Below are 18,486 nucleotides of genomic sequence, written 5' to 3'. Positions count from 1 at the left end.
ACAGTAAGTGATATGCGATTTTTATGGTTCAATGTGTTGGTATGGATGGAATCTGTTATTTGATGGGCATTTAGGGAGTTTCCCCTGTAATAACTATGTCCTTAGTAAGTTCTTACAGGGATGCACAACCCACATCCATCTTTTGGCATCGCTGCCAAGGATTTTTATGCCTTAGTTTGGGGGCAAAGATAGGGTCTATGAATTGATAGTACAGTAGTTCAGGGATGACCCCAGGTATAGAGATACAGGAAGATCTATTTTTTAATGGATCTGACTTCTACTTTCTTCTTTGGGCACTCTAATTTCTAACAAGTTTTCCCTAACTTTCCACATGGATTACTTATGGTGAATGGGTGCAACCTTTATGGTCGCTGGTGAGTTAGTATTTCAGCACCTGCAGGTTTTTAACACTACTCCCACCCTTTAAAAACTTTTCTATAACCAAAAAAGGGTAAAACCCAAACGATAAGACTAAAGTATTCAATATTTCCCCTTAACTTTAGGTTTGAGAGACATACGCGTTACAAGACGATTGACTCTTCCTGGGGTCAATAATGTTTACAGCGCCCTGGGGGTTTATTCAGAAGTCTGGTTGAATTTCGATTTAAGCTGGACTCCCTCGTTAACAGGATTGCTTCTTAGTCTCAGCCTACAATGAACGTCAACGAAGCCTCCAAACCAGCAGGGGGCGCCCACAAACTCGTTCATGGGAGGGGCGTTCCTAGAACGTCTTTTCCGTCCTTCGTCTTCTCACTTACTGGGCGCCTGGGACGCCGAAAGGGGAGCCAGGTTTGGCGCGGAAGTTGGAGGGGAGTGAAGTGGGGGGGACCCCCTTTAGTGGCATATATCCTTGGGTTCATGTCCCTGCCCGAACTTGGAAGGCTACTTTTATGCTTGCAGGATTCTTGATCACAAAACGGTACACATGATCTGACCAAATAATCTAGAACACTGCAGATTTCAGATTCTGGGGCGGAATAATATACCGTATATAAATATATAAAATATATATATTTTTCCCCCAGGCTCTGAAATCTGCCGTGTTGCTGGTCAGATTATTTGTACATTGTCTGTGGTACTTACGTTATCCGAATGTTTTCTGCAGCAGTAAGATGTCTTCTGCACCTCAACCTCCAGATTTACAACATGAAGCACCCAAGGATAAAGATTATCGAAGTCCAGGGCTCCGAGGTGTGAAAACTACCACCCTGTTCCGTGCCGTAAACCCAGAACTTTTTATTAAACCTGTAAGAAGTTTATTAAAGAATGGCAATGATTTGTGTCAGAGAAATGTTGCAATTTATATTATATTTACTTATATTGTATTTAACTATATAGAGTGCTTTCTCATCTTAATTTTTATTCACAACTAGCATCTGCTTTGATGGGGAAAAAATAAAGCTGTAACTTTTGAGAGTTGTGTGGCATCAAAATGTTTTGGTGTGATGTAGAGTAGGGAAGTAGTCACAATGCATATATGCCTGATGTACTGTATGTTATTCTGACTGCAGAGTTTAGATTATTTGAAGTCAGTCGGCTTAAATACAGCTAGTTGTCTGCTAGATTTGTGGTTGAAATATTTGTGTGTCCTGACTAATCGATTGTTGATAATCAGGTTTGATAGGTTATGAACTGCCAAGAGAGTGTTTGCAGTGAGGTGGCAGTATAGAAGTTGGAATAATAAATAATAATAAATTAGTAAAAGTGATAAGGGATGACAAGTATAATATGTTAAAAAATAGCCTTTAGTGACCATTTATATATGAAATTTATGTGCTATGCTATTTAGTGTGATTAGAGCAGATTACCGCAGTTTTCCAAATGCAAACACTTTGTTCTAAGTGACAAAACAATCTAAGTAAGGGTTTGGTCAAGCAGTGTTAAAAATGCATTTTAGATAGTTGGCCCACATAATCACAATCTGCAAACTTACTATCTGATCAGAGTTTTAGGGTATGTCGAACTTAAATGCAGAATATATACATTATTGCACTGGCTACACTGTACAGTGCTTCCCTTGATTTTATATAAAACTTTCCTTAAGATCCATGGCAGCTGCTATTTTTAAAATAATTCTGCAATCTACAGTGTAATTCTAAACATGCCTATGCAGAAAGAAGTCCCATTGCATTCAATAAGTATTACGCCCAGGATAGTATATGGCAGCTTTCATTCAGTATTTTTCTTTTCCCCTCCCTGAAACTGAAACAAAGATGGATAAGAAAATAAGAGACACATTTTACTATATAATACCTTTGGAAGGTGGGGAAGCTTTGTACATAACGGCTTAAAGCCAGACACGTAATTTATGTCAAGTAAGGCTGATAATGTCATCAGTCACAGTGTATTTTTGGAAATTAAAGTTTCTTATTTCCCCTTCAAGGTCCCAAGGGTTTCATTGTTGGGAAGCAATTGGGGGCAATGGAACAAGTAATGGAGTCTTTAATTTCTGAAATTTGCTGTTACTGGTAAAATCGTCCTGCTGATGGTGATTTTCTGGTATTAAAGATTTCCACCATATTTCATGGCCCTCAATGGCTTCCTCACAATGAAAGAGATAGCAAGAGAGCCACAATTCTTGCAGGTGGAGTGGGACTGAAAAATATTAATATTTTTATTATCTATTATTAATAATGAAATTTTTAAAATATTAAAAATTGTTATGGAGGTTATGGAAGTTATATTTTAATTGTAATGTATTGCTGGTCTTTGTAAATAAACGATTGATTGATACATATATTTCAATTTTCACAGAACAAAGCAGTTATGGCTTTTGGGCTTGTGACCCTTACACTTTGTGTGGCCTACATTGGATACTTGCATGCACAGCAAGAGAATATAAAGGATCTCTACGAAGCTATTGACAGCGAAGGAAACAGAGAAATGAAGCGGAAGACTTCTAAATGGGACTAGAGAAATGGATCTCTAACATGATGTGGATCAATGTGGCAGGAGGAAAAATTGTATACATACGTTTTGAGTTGTAATTGTTCAGGATTTTTGTGCAGGAGCCATCATTTTTCTATTCAGCAATGGATGATTCTCTTGAAACATAATATCCAACATGAAATGCTTGTACTTGTTCCGAATAAAAGCCAGAGTTTTTAAGGAATGGATTGTGGTATATGCAGCTCATTGTGTTGCAGCATTCATGGTAGTAAATACCTTTGAATTTTATGCAATAACGTCAGCCTGATCTTAAGATTTTCTGGGCCAGTTTAGGAAAGGATAGTGGCAGCTGGTGACTCTATATTTTGGAGTGCTGGGACTAGCTGAGCCAGTACTGTATTGGGATAGGATTCAGCACCTTGGATAGCTCTCACAATGTGCTGCAGGGTAGATTCACAGTACTGTACCCCCAAATGGGAGTCTACAGCTGCCATGGGGAAAGGGCCAGAAGTGCCAGAGGGCTATTATTCTATTTATTTTCGTATTTAAAATATTTTGCCTCACCTTTCTCCTTAACAATGATCCATAGCAGCTAAAAATAGTATTTGAAGCCAATAATAGTGAGTATACAAATACTAAAAAGGATTAAACACATACCATACTAAAAAAAACTGTAAATAAAAGCAACACCAAAACACATGCAAAGCTGTAAGTCACAACACTCCATTAAAAACCCCCACTTGGGCAGCCAGTCACTAAGGAAAAGTTTTCCTGAAAAGAAAGGTATTTTGCCTTTGCGAAAGGACAGTAAAGATGGGGTCAGTCTGCCCTTCTGTGGGAGGAAATTCCAAAGTCAGAGCAGCAACAGAGAAGGCCCTCTCTTTTGTCCCCATCAAACGCAACTGACAGGACCAAGATAAAAGGCACCTCCTGATCTTAACACTTGAGCAGGCTCATAAAGGGAGATGCAGTCCTTGAGATAACTTGGGCTGAAGCCATTTAGGGCTTTATAGGTTAGAACCAGCACTTTCAATTCTGCCCGGGAATGGATTAGCAGCCAATAGAGTGGCTGTAACAGAGGAGTTATGTGATCCCTGTAACCAGCACCAGTTAACAATCTGGCTACACTGTTTTGGACCCACTGATGTTTCTGAACACTTTGTAAAGGGAGCTCCATGTACAGCATGCTACAGTAATCCAGCTGGAATGTAACTTAGGCATTTGTCATTATGGCCAAATCAGATCTTTCCAGGAACAGGTGCGGGAGGTTCACTAAGTTTTACTTATACAGATGCACTCCTGGCCATCGCTGAAACTTGGGCATCCAGGCTCAGAGATGAATCCAGGAGCAGCCACAAGCTGCATACATGTGATTTCAGAGGGAGTGTAACCACACCCAGCCCAGGTTGCAACTCTGTTCTTTGATCAGCCTTTCAACTGACCAGGAGCCCCTCTATCTTGTTTCAGTCTATTCATCCTCATCCAGTCTATTACTGACATTAGACACCAATCTAGAGCCAAAACAGCCTCCTCCAATTTAAAGGGCAGGGAGAGATAGAGTTGGGTGTCATCCGCATACTGGTGACACTGAACCTCAAACTCTGGACAACCTCTCCCATCAGTTTCATGTTAAATGACATAGGAAATAAAACAGAAGCTTGAGGGACCCCCACAGGTGTTGAACAGGAGTCCCCAACACCACCTTCTGAGTTCTCTCTTCCAGGAAGGACCGGAGCCCCTGTAAATCAGGGCCTCTAACTCCCATGCCAGAGAGATGGCCCAGAAAGATACCAAGGCCTTTGGTAGTACTGAAAACCACTGAGAGGTCTAGCAGCATCCATAGGGAGACACTCCCCTTTGTCCAATTCCTGGCATAGGACATTCACCAAGGTGACCAGAGCAGTCTCCATCCCATAACCAGGTCTGAAGTCAGATTGAAATGGATCTAGGTACAGTAATCTGTCTCTTCCAGGGATCCATTGAGCTGAGAAGCTATGACCCACCTTAACACTTTACCCAAGAACGGAATAATAGAGAATATTGAATGGCTTTAGAGAAGCAGGTAAAACTTCCTTGAGTTATTTATTTAATATAACAGATACCTTGAGATCCTGTTTATTGCTAATTGGGGTTCAGATGCTTTTATGAGCAAAGCTTACCTTGCCTAGCAACAGTTACCGGGTCAGAGGTTAGTCCACATCCTCAGACTGGTGACCAGATGATATGAGAGCTCTTTAACACCAGAGCTAAAGAAGAAGCAGGTGGATGCTTCATGGTAATATCAGCTTACCATACAATGATGAAACATTCCTCCCTTTCCCACTGACGTGCATGGATTCTAAGGAAGCACCACATTAACTCTGTTTTGCCTACAAGAACAAGGGCTTTGCTTCTGCATGTAGACCACGATCAAGACTTCTATTATCTGTGGAGCAGGAAAAAAACTTGGATGCAATCATGATTAGGAATCCAGATTTTGACACATTTGTTTGCTGTGCCGTTTGTTCAAAACTAATTCCACCACCTCCTACACCAGAGACCTTTGAAAGGATTAGGGAATATAAGCCTTACAAAACACGGTATTATACGCACAAAGATATACTGGGTAAGTTGGTGTCCTAGATTATACATGTTAGTTTACAACAGAGATCCATACATTTAGAATCTATCATGCCAACACTGCTCAGAGTAAAAGAATATCTCTACATATGAGCACAGTTTGGAACTAGTTATTTATATATGGTATATTTTTTTTCAAATAAGGAAGGTATGGCTATATTTTCACAGAAATGCAATAAAGGATCACTTCATTCTTTATTAGATTTATATACCACCAATCTAGAACGTGTCTACTCTTGTCACAGTGTAACTAGTTATTTCTGTCGATATGGAGGTGTGGCGTCACTAGATCATGTGGTGGGTAGACTATCACATTGTTCAAATGCTGGTTTCTGTTGCTGAGTCATGCTTCATTGGGGAAGCAAAAATTAGGTGGATAGGAAAACATTTATTTTACAGGTCAATCGTTTGTAGCATTCAACTATTATTTAAAATAACTGAAAAGGCAACTAAAGTTACTTGAGAAACAGACAGGTACTGTACAGAGTTTTTAGTATAGTTACAATAAAAAAATTAACTACATTTCTGAGCTGTGGAATTGTGAATTATATCTATAACTACTTGCATTGTAAATAACTTTGTGATTTCTGTGCATGAGCATTTGTGCTTCAAGTTATTACATCTTAAAATTAGTGGGGGATTGTGACAAAGCAGTATACAAACATGTTTGTATACTGGAAATATTTTTTTAGTGAAAGGAAAGGGGAAAGCCTCTAAGCAACAATCAATACAAATTTGGAAAGAAGGTTCGTAATAAAAGTATTGTTCCAAAGGGTCCCATGGGTATGGGGGTGCACTGTGTTTTAGATTGTATTAGTATTTTGTATTCTTGTATATGTTTGGGAAATTTAAAATAATAATTAAAAAGTGGAAATATCTTTTTAATAGAAAAATTAATTGGAGAGGAAGGATTTTGAGCTTACAAAAAAGTTGAAAGGGGATGAGGGACATGATGGAAGCTTATAAGTGCCTTACCTCCAAGTGATACTGACAGAAACCTGCTGACATGTGTGGTACATCACATTACTCTAGCCTCTGGAGTTATCCTGCCTACCCAGAGGACTTAGTGATTTCTCCTTACTTAGAGGAGCTATAAAGAGTTCCAGGTCATGCAGGGCCTTACCTGATTGACAACAGTATACATTTGTGACTGCATGATTTGTTCCCACAGATTTCATGCCCCTGGATATTGCTACCACTACTATCAAAAGAAGAATTATGGCTAACATCACTTTACACAATTGTTATTAATATCCAGTTGATATATGTTATACCAAGTTGGATCACCATGCTAGTTCCCAGTCATGTAGGTGCCTGGTCCACGTGATCATCCCTCACCTATTTGAGAAAGAAATATGGTGGGGGTTTTGTTTTTGTTTTGTTTTATAGGTAGAACAAGATAATTAATATTTCAAGCAAAAGGTGTGCTGCTTCTATACTGCGTCATAGCACTTAAAGCACTCTCCGGGCGATTTACAATTTAATTATGCAGGCTACATGTTCCCACCCCACCCCAGCAAGGTGGATATTCAATTTACCAACTTCAGAAGGATAGAAGGCTGAGTCAGTCTTGAACTGGCTACCTGAGGGATCGAGCTCAGTTTGTGAGCAGAGTCTTGGCTGCAGCTCTGCAGTTTAAACTACTGTGCCATGAGGCTATCACCTTAACTATCTTTGAACCTTAAAATGTCTGGTATCTCACATAGTAAAGCAAAGGAACAGATGTAATAAATAGTTCATATATAACCTCTAGAATTCTATCTTTCAATTGTTCCTTGGCTTATTCAGAGCTTGGAGCTGACCTTAAGCAAGCAGAAGCAGAAAGAAGAGAAATTGAAATTGAAAAAAGAATTGATAAAGTACGAACTAGACTGCTGCTTCAGGTAAAAATATTCTGTAGTCATACAGTAAATTGCTTCCTTTCTTTATTTATTTTATTATTATTTATTTATTTATTTTATTTATATCCCGCCTATCTAGTCGCGAAGACTACTCTAGGCGGCTTACAACAAAGTTAAAATACAATAAGCATAAAACAACAAATTACAAAACAGGTAAAAGAAAAAAGACAATAAAGAAATAAGAAAATCAAAAATAGTCTTATGAGAAGGCCTGCCGAAACATCCAGGTCTTTAAAAGATTCTTGAAAGTGCCCAGCGAGGGAGCTCCGCGAATGTCAGGAGGTAAGTTATTCCACAGGCGAGGAGCCACCGCCGAGAAGGCCCTATTTCTTGTTTTCTCTTTCCGGGCCTCCCTCGGCGTTAGGCTCCTCAGCCTCACCTCCTGGCTCGCCCGTGTGACCCGGGTAGAACTTGGTGGGAGAAGGCGCTCCGCCAAGTATCGAGGCCCTAAACCGTTTAGGGCTTTATACGTAAGCATTAACACTTTGAAGTCGATGCGGAACCTGATGGGCAGCCAATGCAATGCGGCCAGAGTGGGCGAAATATGTTGGAATTTTTTCACTCCACTAAGTAATCTGGCCGCCGCATTCTGCACCACCTGTAACTTCCGCAGCAGCCTCAAAGGAAGCCCCACGTAGAGCGCATTACAGTGGTCTAATCTTGAGATTACGAGCGCATGTACTAAGATGGTGAGCGCCCCCACTTCCAGGTAGGGCCGCAGCTGGGCTATCCGCCTAAGGTGAAAAAAGGCGGTGCGGACCACCGATGCCACCTGTGACTCCATGGAGAGCACCGGGTCCAGATGGATCCCCAAGCTGCGTACCCCATCCCTAGCAGGGAGAGTCACCCCTCCAAAAGAGAGGGAGTTACCCAAATCCCCGACTGTGGGGGGGCCCTCAGCACTTCCGTCTTGTCCGGGTTCAGCCTGAGCCCATTCTCCTGCATCCATTCCAGTATAGTCCCCAGGCAGCGCTGGAGGCACAGGACGGCTTCTCCTGCAGTTGGCAAAAAGGAGATGTAGAGCTGCGTGTCGTCCGCATACTGGTGACATGAAGCACCACACCCCCTGATGACCCCACCCAGCGGCCTCATATAGATGTTGAATAGCATTGGGGAGATAATCGACCCCTGTGGAACCCCACAATTGAGGCTCCACGGGGCCGAGACCCTCTCCCCAAGCTGGACTCTCTGGGGACGGTCCTCCAAGAAGGAACGGAGCCAGGACAATGCCAGGCCACCTATTCCCAACTCGGAGAGCCTCCCCAGGAGGATACCGTGGTCAATGGTATCAAAGGCCGCTGAGATGTCGAGGAGGACACTTTACCCCTGTCGGCCTCCCTCAGTAGGTCATCACACAGGGCGACCAAAGCCGTTTCTGTGCCGTGGCGCGGCCTGAAGCCCGACTGGAATGGATCCAGGGCATCTGTTTCTTCCAAGAGCGCCTGAAGCTGGTCGGCCACCACCCTCTCGACTACCTTGCTAAGGAAGGAAACATTGGCGACGGGCCTGTAGTTGCCAATTTCGTCCGCCGCCAAACTAGGTTTCTTCCTAATGGGCCTAATGAGTGTGTCCTTCAGGGCAGATGGAAATCTGCCCTCAAGGAGAGACCCATTTATAATAGCCGTGGCCCACTCCGTTGTTAACGGCCTGGCTGCTTTGATTAGCCAGGCCGGGCAAGGGTCCAAAGAGGAGGTGGTGGCACGACAGCGGTCAAGCGCCCTGGAGACAGTATCAGGCGTAACAGGCTGAAAGGTGTCCAAAATCACCGGGCAAGACGGAGCGCTGGACATCTCAGCTCGACTCACTGTACTCAAAAAAGGAGAGAGGTCCCGGCGGATGGCCTCCACTTTTGATTTAAAAAATGCTGCAAATTGGTCCGGCGAAAAACTAGGGGGAGGCCCATCACCCGGACCAACTCCGGAGAGGTCGCGTACTATACGGAATAACTCCGCCTGCTGGTTGGACGCCTCGCTTATCCGGTTAGCGAGGTATGATCTACTAGCAGCCTTTACCTTAGCAAGATAAAGGTTAGTAGCGACCCTGACAGCTATCCTATTAAAATCCGTCGGGGCCCCTCTCCATCTGCGCTCTAGCCGTCTCCTGACCCGCTTCCTCGCCCGGAGGTCCCGGTTAAACCAGGGTGCCGGGCGGTCTCTGCGCCGGAGAGGGCGTTTAGGTGCGATCATGTCAGCAGCCCTAGTTGCGGCAGCAAACCAGCCATCCACCAGAGCCTCGACAGGAGCGCCAGCCAGGTCAGCCGTAACACCTCTCATGGCATCCTGGAATCCAACAGGATCCAGTAGCCTTCGAGGGCGGACCATAACAATAGATCCCTGCTCCCTGCAGGGGGGGAGAGCCATTTTAATGGTACACTTTATTAGGTGGTGATCCGACCATGACAAGGGTACCGACTCAAGGTCAGTCACCATCGGACCACTCTCGCTCCCATTGGTAGAAAAAACCAGGTCAAGTGTATGACCCCCCACGTGAGTGGGGCCGTTGACATGTTGGGACATGTTCAAGAAGGCCATGGTCTCCAAGAACTCAAGAGCTGGACCAGATGTCTCCGCCCCCGCGCGCACGTTGAAATCCCCCAGCACCAATAGGTTCGGGGAACCCAACAGTGTCGCGGAGACAAAGTCCACCAGCTCCGGTAGGGAGGTGGCTGGGTTGCGGGGAGCACGGTAGCCCAGCAAGATCCCAATACCGTCCCTGGCCCCAATAGACACGTGGAGGGCCTCAAGACCCGGCTTTATCACCGAGGAGCGCCTAGTGACCTCCAAGCTGGACTTATGGACAATGGCTACTCCCCCCCCCGACCCTCCAGTCTGCCCTGGTGTTGGACAGCATAACCGGGCGGACAGATGAGAGCTAGAGGGGGACCCCCCTCTCCGCCGATCCAAGTTTCGGTTATGCAAGCCAGGTCTGTATCCTCCTCCAGAATAAGATCTTGAATTACCTGGGCCTTATTGGATACAGACCTGGCGTTCAACAACACCAGGCGTAGAGTGGAAGGCAGGCTGGTCTGGCTACCTCGATACTGGGGGCTGGTCTCCGTCTCAGAACAAGGAACAGCCTTTAAGCATCTGTCCCTAGTTCTTCTAACGCGAGCAGGGACGGAGCCAATGCCATATCTCCCCCTACCCGTAATCACAGAAATATTCTGGGGCCCCTCGCTGGGAAGGCAGGCCTTCCAAGCCATATCAAAAAAAAACAAAACAAAACAAAAAAAAAAAACAGGTAAGTGCAAACAATCAATTAATCCAAAATAAATTACATGTACAATTATAAAATATACAAAAGTAATCTAACAAAGAGCAAACAATCAAAAAAGAAAAAAAAATTAACAATATCAATTAAACAACATTTAAGGAAAGGGAAAAAAAAAAAAGTACACAATATGACTACAGAATTCCCCCAAAGGTTATCCCCCACATATAGCCGAAAGTTGTTTTTCTCTGACAGTTGATTTTGACCCTTTAGATAGTACTGGAGTCAATGGCGTTTCGTTAATACGGCCGGAGTCCCAGGTCACAATAACGGGCTCAGAGGTCTCAGTATGGACACAAGGCAGGGTCACAAGCGCTAGTAAGCAAGCTGGAAAAAGCTTGGACCCTGCCATTTCCCCCCTTAAGAATCCAATTGGGGGGAGATCAAATGGCAGCAAGCAGGCTGAAGCAGAGAAGCAGGCGAGGGAAGAAGGAGCTGGGGGGAGAATCTCCAACATGGCGCCGGCGTTCCCACGCTCCGGTGACCTCCCAGCTCCCGCTGATGCTTGCAGGATCCTGGACCCTCTCGGCTACCCCCAGGTCCAGCAGTCCATCCAGGCGCGTCCCCAAGGTCCCCAGTCTGCAAGAGATGCCCCGTTCCTCCGCCAACTCCACAGGGGCAAGGCACCACCCAGGCAAACAAGGGGCCCCCAAGCTCCTTCAAGCAGCCGCTCACCACCACTCCGCGGCTAACCCGGCGTCCTACGCTCCGCGCTCGCTGGTAGCAGCGTCCATCCACAACGCCAGAGTCCCGTGGCAAGATCTCCCCGGCGCGTCCAGCGACCAGCGCGGCGAGGCTCGTCTCCAAATTTCTTGATATTTATTGATAGCTATGAGGGAACCATGTTAGTCTGTAGCCTGTTGCAGCAAAAACAATGACGAGTCTTGTGGTACCTTAAAGACTAACACATTTTATTTGGCAGAAGTCCTTGTGGACTGCAGTCTGCCTCTTTAGGTGCATGGAATATAGTAAACAGACATTAATATACTCTTGGACCAAAATGCTATTACAAAATACACCATATGCAGCCATGCATGCATGCAAGTGCATTTTTCATTTAATTTTTTGGGCTGTTGTGCATTTGGGCACACAGGCTCTGAATTTAGTACAACTCCCGAAAGACCATTACAATCACCATGCAAATTGTCGTGCAAACTGTGGTATAAAATTCCAAAAAGCATGAATCCTCAGAATATCCCTGTGCTGTCTTGCCACCATATAAGGAACCCCCTGAGGGCATTCCACTAGGTGAAGGAGCCTCATTAGTACTATACTCATCACCCTTTGAACCCCAGGCTGCGTGAGACCTAGAAGGTACATGAATTAGCACTATGGACAAGCTTCTAATCTAGATTTTGCACCTATTTCCTTACCTGAGATGGAATTCTCTCCTGATTGTGCATTTTGTACTTAGCACACCAACTAGATAAGGTAGACAAGCCAAAGTAATAAACTTAGTGAACATAACCTCTTGGCCAAGGCATGTTCTTTAGACACTCAAACCCCTCCCCCCCCCCCCACACAAAGATCACACTTGGGTAAAAAGGTTTATAAAAAATAAAAAGGTTTATTAAAATTATAAAAAAGTACAGTATAAAGAATTCCGAAAGGTAGTTGCACCGTTCCAAAACAATGCAAGAGCAATAAGCAATGCATATTCAGATAATTAAGTGAGCTGTATGAAAGCTTTCCGCATAAAATAATAAAAGCTAACTACTTCTGCCTAAAAACTATTTACCAGATAAATAATCATGACTAAGTTTCTTCTACTGCATCTCTATGCCTAATCCACCATCTTCGGCAGACAGATGAATACAGCCTTCTAATTACATTCTTGCTAGATCTTAAATCCATGTTCCCCCAATATGATTTATCCAATCAGGTTCAAGTCCTTTGTCCAGTAACTTCATCCTCAAAATGCAACTTCTCTCAAACCCTCCTTTCAGTTCTCATGAGAATCTCTGCTAACAAATAATCAGGAGTGGAATGTGATGCCTGTGGCTCAGCGTGGTACGTCCTTGGTGCCGCCTGGAACAGAGCAAAACAAATCATCTTTCTCAGGCAGATTAGCACCACCTGTAGCAGCCTGGAAAAGTACGACTTAACTAGCCATAACCTATCTGATTTCCTCACAAATGGCTTCCTTCTGTGATTTCTATGTAATACCAACAGGATTCTGGCCATAGAAAGGGGATGGGGAATGTGAATTGTAATAAAAATGCAAAAAGCTTATCAGGGTAATAGCCTTAGGAGTAGTTGTTGAGGGCCATTTAACAGTCATTTGAAGGCAGCAAGTACATATCATACTTTTGTAGATGGATCTATTGCCATTCAATGATATTTTGAAAGACCGTTGTGACTTCCACTAAGGTCTGCATTTGTCAGATTTTAGAACTGCTCTTTGCACCTTGCCACCAGGCTTGTATCCGGGAATCTTGGATTGGGGTGCTCTAAATATAAGAAGAGTGGCCAGCATTCTGTGGCAGGGGAGGCCAGAGATACAGATAACCAGGCCTCAGTACCCACCAACTCTGAGGCTGGTGGGCTGGCATGCACAATAATAAGCTTTTGCTTCCTAAATTGACATCTCTTCTTCCCAGTGTCCGGACATATTGTTTTCATTGATCATGGCCAATAACAGCATGATGAGATAAAGTTTTAAGTACCCCCTTCTCATTTACCTCTGTTTTTGAAAATAAAAACTACTAAGCTGATACTGATACAATCAGTTCAGACTGTGGTACGGTTCACATGATTGCTATGCTGCATAAACCAATATTCTCCACTTAGAAGATTAGATGTTGGGAAGGAAATTAGGCTAGACTCCCTTTTCCTGAGAGTTAATTTCTACTTATAGCAATTATTTATCTGTGATTATTTGTTTCTTATGAAGAACTATTTTGTTGTCGGAGTGTTACCTGTGGCCTAAAGTAGCCCAGTCCAGACATTTGTTATTTATGAAAACTAGATCACTGTACTGTGAAAAAGAAAATGAATGAGAAACATTGGGTTACAGCCAGTATTTTATGAGTGGGCTGCTGTTCATGCAAAGGAAATTGTCCTTGTTTATGCCCCTCCTCTCCTGCTTCGGAGGTTCCCCCAAGTCTCCAGAGCAAATTTGGGTTATGGGACTTCAGGGAGAAATGGAGAATATGTTCTGTTGACAGCTGCTCCTCTGCTAGTGGGGAGAGAGAAAGCGAAACCACTGTATGCAATCCATAGTGGAATGCCCTATGCATAGATTTCTTCATAGCTGGCTTGTTTTCTAGGCTCAGACCGAAAAAGAGGATGCAGTGGAAGATGCTCTCAATCGTGCCGATGTTCTACACAAGAAAGATCTTGAAGAGCTTAAAGCAAGAGATGAACAAGCATTACAGGTCAATAGTCATTTTATAGGGCGCAACTTACAAAGTTGTTCTTCCATTTCAACAGGTGTGGGGGGAGCAATCTCAACAAAAGTACCCCTCCATCTACATCATCCCCCCCCCCAATATATTTCACATAATACCCATGGATCAGCAAACCCAAGGGTAGATTTGGAGGGGATTGCAGTGAGGAAACAGGAATAAAAAATGCCTGACTTTGTGAAGAACACAGTTTCCTTCACAGAATGATAGAGTCAAAGCTCTATAAACAAGCAGAAACTGCATGGGGTATAATCTGTCTGATGTGTAGGTAAGGAAATCTGTCTTGAACACTCTGCCGTATAAAAATAAAATAACACCAGTGATGGAAAATGAGATTAGGGTGAAGGTCAAATTAAAAGTCTTCCTCTCCTTGATATGGTATCTCCATACAGTATGCGGTTAGGTAGGGGATAGATAGGAAGGAATTCCATTTGCTATTGGCATTCACATATTCTTTGTAGCCACAAGGGAGAAGCAATCAAGTCTTGCTCTGGTATTCTAATACAGTATATTGTTTGTATTGCTAAAGGAAGCTGTAAAGAAGACACAGCTAGAAATGCTGCAGCATTTGGAAGCAGAACTAAAGAGAGAATCAGAAGCTGCTGAGCAACGGATGACTCACAAACTTCATCGGCTCATACTTCAGTTTCAGCTGGAAAAGACAGCAGCTATAGCTGAAATGAGACGGGAGGAGCAAGGAAAGATAACTGGAATCCTTGATGCACAAAAAAAGTACAGGATTAAATTATCTAATTCTAATTTAAAAGATAAATTGACAAAAGAATTGCACTTGACATTACCTGATATCCAGAAGTTCTGAAGTGGAGCAAATTCTGGCACTGGTGCTGTTCCTTCACCTCTTGCAGAAGTGCTACTAGAAGGCATTGCCAAAGGCATGGCAAATACTATACTTTTATACAAAAGCTATATTTCTTCTCTTCTGCTGGCATAACTATGTACCAGGATTTTGCTCAGTGTGTTTCACAATCCCTGGGCCTCACTCCTCACTATAGCCACTCTGTCACACTACCTTTCCCTTGCTCTGGGTAGGAATGTCCAGCGGGAACACGAAGAATGAGTGCTGTGAGTTCTGTTGGGGACCCTTCCAACACCAACATGCCTTCCGCCTATGGGGCTGCATGCTCAATTGATTAAACACATAATTTTGATAGGTTGCCACCAGCTCCCATAAATTTCAGTATTGCCAGTTCTGTAGCTTAAGAAAGGCAAGGACTGGAAATTAGTACAGTACTACATTTCTCCTCCCCATCTCTGCCTAGACAGTGGCTTAAAAGGATTTGTAAAGTTTATTTAAAAAGAAAGGGAAAAGTAAGAAAATAAAAGGACAATTTAAAAATTACAGAAACAGTTCCATATCTAAAACAACTGTGGATACAGTATTACAGGATACCAAACAGAAACCAGAAAATACCTCATAGAGTGACAGAGTAAAACTGCCTCATAGAGTGATGGAGTAAAACTGCAGAACTCTCCCTGTGTTCCCTGGGCACCCGTTCTTACATAGTACACAAAGGTCTCCTTGTGAGTAACTCTATTGCCAGGAAATGAGTGAGGCTTCACTAAGCTGTGCTAAGTCTCAAAGGGTTCAAATTCTAATTTCCCCTTTATACCCTTGAACGTCCCATGAGCTGACCATTACTTAATTACTCTTAATCCTCTTTTTTCATTCTTACATGCTTCCTTCCCAGCTTTGAAATCTGTATACCCTCTGGGTGAGACAGCACACCAACTTCCTCACTGTTAGATACAACCATTTGGTGACTTTCATGTACAAAAGAGATAAACGAAAGATGGAGTTTGAGTATTAGGCTCCTCTTTAAGGTCTTCTTGATCTCAGGTCTCCTTTGAAGTAACACAGAGACAGGAGACATGGGAACAGGAGATTGGGATAGAGGTGTGAACCAGCTGTCTTCCCAGGTGTGAATGTTCAGATTCTCATGCAATTCCAGGCAGGCAGAAAAGTCCATAATCTGTATTTCATTTCCTGTTCCCCTTGCAGTGTACCATTGTGCTAGAGTTCTTGTGCAAACTGTTGCACTAGATGTTTTGCTGACATGCATGTTTAGATGTTGTGCAGAACTATTTGCAAGAAATTGCACAAGGAGTTGTGCAAGTGGAAGCAGACATCTGGATCATGTACAATGAAAATTAAGTGTGCCCACACTGGAAGTCTAAATGTAGTCATTTACCATTAGAGATGGAATAAGGGCACATGGCTGACTTACAGAGAAGATTGGAGAACATGGTATAATTCATAGTTTCTGTATTACTGTTTAGTACATTGAAGTATTGTGATGCTAGAAAGGTTACAATCAGGCACCATTGGCCTTAGAAATTTCTATTACTCAAGGCTGCTTCCAGCAAAGGTTTTTCCTGTTATGTCTCCCAGCCTCATTCACAGTACTTTAGAGGGAGAACAATTCCAGCTGAGGCTTTTATCATGTCACCACCCTAGATCATTCTCTATATACTACAGGGAACTGTGGACACCATCATCCTCCACTCATAATCTTTCCCTGCTTTTTCTGCTGCATCTTCTGTCTTTTTCTTTCCCTCAGAAGAGACATTAAAATAATGGATGGTACATAGCAGCTTCTAAATACTAGCATGAGAAGCTGTCCCTTTGGAGTCACTTAAGACCCAGATGACTTGATCTTCCATTTGTAATCCTCCCATGTTTTCCAACTGCTGTTTCTGTATTTCTCTTATCAGAAAAAATGTGCTGAAGCAAGAAAGGCAGAATAGCTGTACAGTGTTGTTTGCTTATTAGTACTGGGTGCCCTCCATTGGAAACATGAGGTTAAACCAGTGGTTCTTAACCTTGGGTTACTCAGGTGTTTTTGAACTGCAACTCCCAGAAACCCCAGCCAGCATAGCTGGTGCTGAAGGCTTCTGGGAGTTGCAGTCCAAAAGCACTTGAGTAACCCAAGGTTAAGAACCACTGGGTTAAACACAGACAATGCTAGTTAATTTTTCCAGAGCTGAAAGTAGCTTCTTTTTATAGCGGGCATTCCATTTTCTGCTTCTGCTAAACAAATTTTGCAGGGATGTTTTGCAATGTTCTAAACACTTTCATGATATTTTTAAACAAAGGCAACAGTAGCCTTTTACAACATTTATCAAAAAAAAAAAAAAAGAACATAAGAAAAAAAGCTGTGTAGTCCTTATACACAATTTGAATACAAAGGTGGCCGGTACTTATATTAGACCTCTAAATTTTAAGAGAGAAGCTAGCTTTGAGTCTTTTATTAGACTAGTAATACATGTACTGTATATGTGTGCTCAGCACTGCAGCCTAACATTTCTGTAGGGTACTAGTTTTCATAGAACCTGATTGTAAAGTGGTGTTTTATTTTAACAAGATGCAACTGGCACTGAAATAACTTTACAGTCACTAATAATGAAAATCATGTTAAATACATTTTATGATCTCACTTTTGCAGGAAGTATTTGGAGCAAATTGAGCAAGCTAGTGCGATTGCTAATGAAATTTATCAAAGAAACCTGGAACGGTTAACTTGGGAAAAAAAACATGAAATGGAAATGGCTCTTGCGGTCTCCCAAAAGGAGTTTAAGGAAGAAGCAGAGAAGCTGCTCAGAGAAGCAGACAATGTTCGCGAGGCTCAGCTGGAAGAAGTGGCAAATACGGTGAACCGGAAAGAAAGTCAGCTCCTGTCTCTCAGCCAGCAACTGGAATACATGACAGCCTGGAAAGACAGCCTGGAAGCTGAGATATTAGAAACAAGAGAAACCTTTCAGAAATACATAAATCTCACATTTCCCCAGCTTGCCCCAGGGCAAGCAGATTTCATCTTGCCGTTCAGAAAAATTACTGCATTCACAGACTCTGAAGTTGAATAGCACACTGTCAATTAGGAAAGCTATCAGTGCACCTGTCTAATTTGTTGCCAACATCCAGATATGCTGCTGAGTGCTCCCAGTATGTGTTTGTCTGTGGGAGGAATAAAGCCATCTTTCCTCACTACTTTATAAATGTGCATTTATCCGAGTACAAACGCTCTTTGTATGTTAATTTCCCCCAACACCATTTTAGAATGCATTTGAAAATATCATCCTCACTCCATTTGACCATGCAAGTATAAGAAAAACGTATCAGTGAGGCGCAATTAGACTCGCAGTCTTGGGGCAATGTACTGTATAGTTTTTAACAGGAAATGATATAGGATAACTGCCCCCTGCCACTCTTACAGCTTTAAAAAAATGAATTACTGTACTTAAAAGTGTTTAGAGCTTTTCGGAAGTGCACGACAATGCACAGCGATATCAATAACCCCAGCGTTTTCCTTGGAGGTGTGCCTAAAACGGTAGAGGCAGGTGTTCATGCCAAAAGCAACGGCAGGACCCGACTGAAAGCCAGC

General features: G+C 43.0%; 2 protein-coding genes across 4 annotated transcripts; both read left to right on the top strand.

Moving 5' to 3' along the window:
• The first annotated feature begins 227 nt into the window (after window positions 1-227).
• SMIM8 (small integral membrane protein 8) lies at window positions 228-3,112 on the top strand. Of its 3 annotated transcripts, none has more exons than XM_020787840.3 (3): window positions 228-789; window positions 1,106-1,247; window positions 2,755-3,112. In XM_020787840.3, the coding sequence occupies exons 1-3, from the start codon at window positions 707-709 to the stop codon at window positions 2,911-2,913; spliced, it is 384 nt and encodes a 127-aa protein (XP_020643499.3). In that variant the 5' UTR covers window positions 228-706; the 3' UTR covers window positions 2,914-3,112. The 3 variants fall into 3 exon arrangements, with proteins under 3 accessions (XP_020643499.3, XP_078236558.1, XP_020644324.3); XM_078380432.1 differs by having other exon boundaries at window positions 738-919; window positions 1,026-1,247; XM_020788665.3 differs by having other exon boundaries at window positions 766-919.
• Window positions 3,113-5,346: 2,234 nt separating this feature from the next.
• Window positions 5,347-18,101, top strand: C1H6orf163 (chromosome 1 C6orf163 homolog). The gene is made up of 5 exons (XM_020786587.3): window positions 5,347-5,494; window positions 7,297-7,391; window positions 13,949-14,056; window positions 14,616-14,818; window positions 17,551-18,101. Exons 1-5 carry the CDS (start codon window positions 5,347-5,349, stop codon window positions 17,966-17,968), a joined length of 972 nt encoding a protein of 323 aa, XP_020642246.3. The 3' UTR covers window positions 17,969-18,101.
• Window positions 18,102-18,486: the final 385 nt, after the last annotated feature.

Source organism: Pogona vitticeps, chromosome 1 (assembly GCF_051106095.1).
Source record: "Pogona vitticeps strain Pit_001003342236 chromosome 1, PviZW2.1, whole genome shotgun sequence".
Taxonomy (NCBI): Eukaryota; Metazoa; Chordata; class Lepidosauria; order Squamata; family Agamidae; genus Pogona; species Pogona vitticeps.
This window is presented reverse-complemented; position numbering and strand designations above follow the sequence as displayed.

What these genes read in the sequence shown, in the direction of transcription:
- C1H6orf163 (XM_020786587.3), top strand. Translation starts at nt 5,347, where the DNA reads ATGATTAGGAATCCAGATTTTGACACATTTGTTTGCTGTGCCGTTTGT. An exon ending in GAGATGAACAAGCATTACAG is followed by an intron (nt 14,057 to 14,615) that starts GTCAATAGTCAT and finishes GTATTGCTAAAG; the next exon opens with GAAGCTGTAAAGAAGACACA. An exon ending in ATCCTTGATGCACAAAAAAA is followed by an intron (nt 14,819 to 17,550) that starts GTACAGGATTAA and finishes TCACTTTTGCAG; the next exon opens with GAAGTATTTGGAGCAAATTG.
- SMIM8 (XM_020787840.3), top strand. Translation starts at nt 707, where the DNA reads ATGGGAGGGGCGTTCCTAGAACGTCTTTTCCGTCCTTCGTCTTCTCAC. An exon ending in GACGCCGAAAGGGGAGCCAG is followed by an intron (nt 790 to 1,105) that starts GTTTGGCGCGGA and finishes TGTTTTCTGCAG; the next exon opens with CAGTAAGATGTCTTCTGCAC. An exon ending in CAGAACTTTTTATTAAACCT is followed by an intron (nt 1,248 to 2,754) that starts GTAAGAAGTTTA and finishes CAATTTTCACAG; the next exon opens with AACAAAGCAGTTATGGCTTT.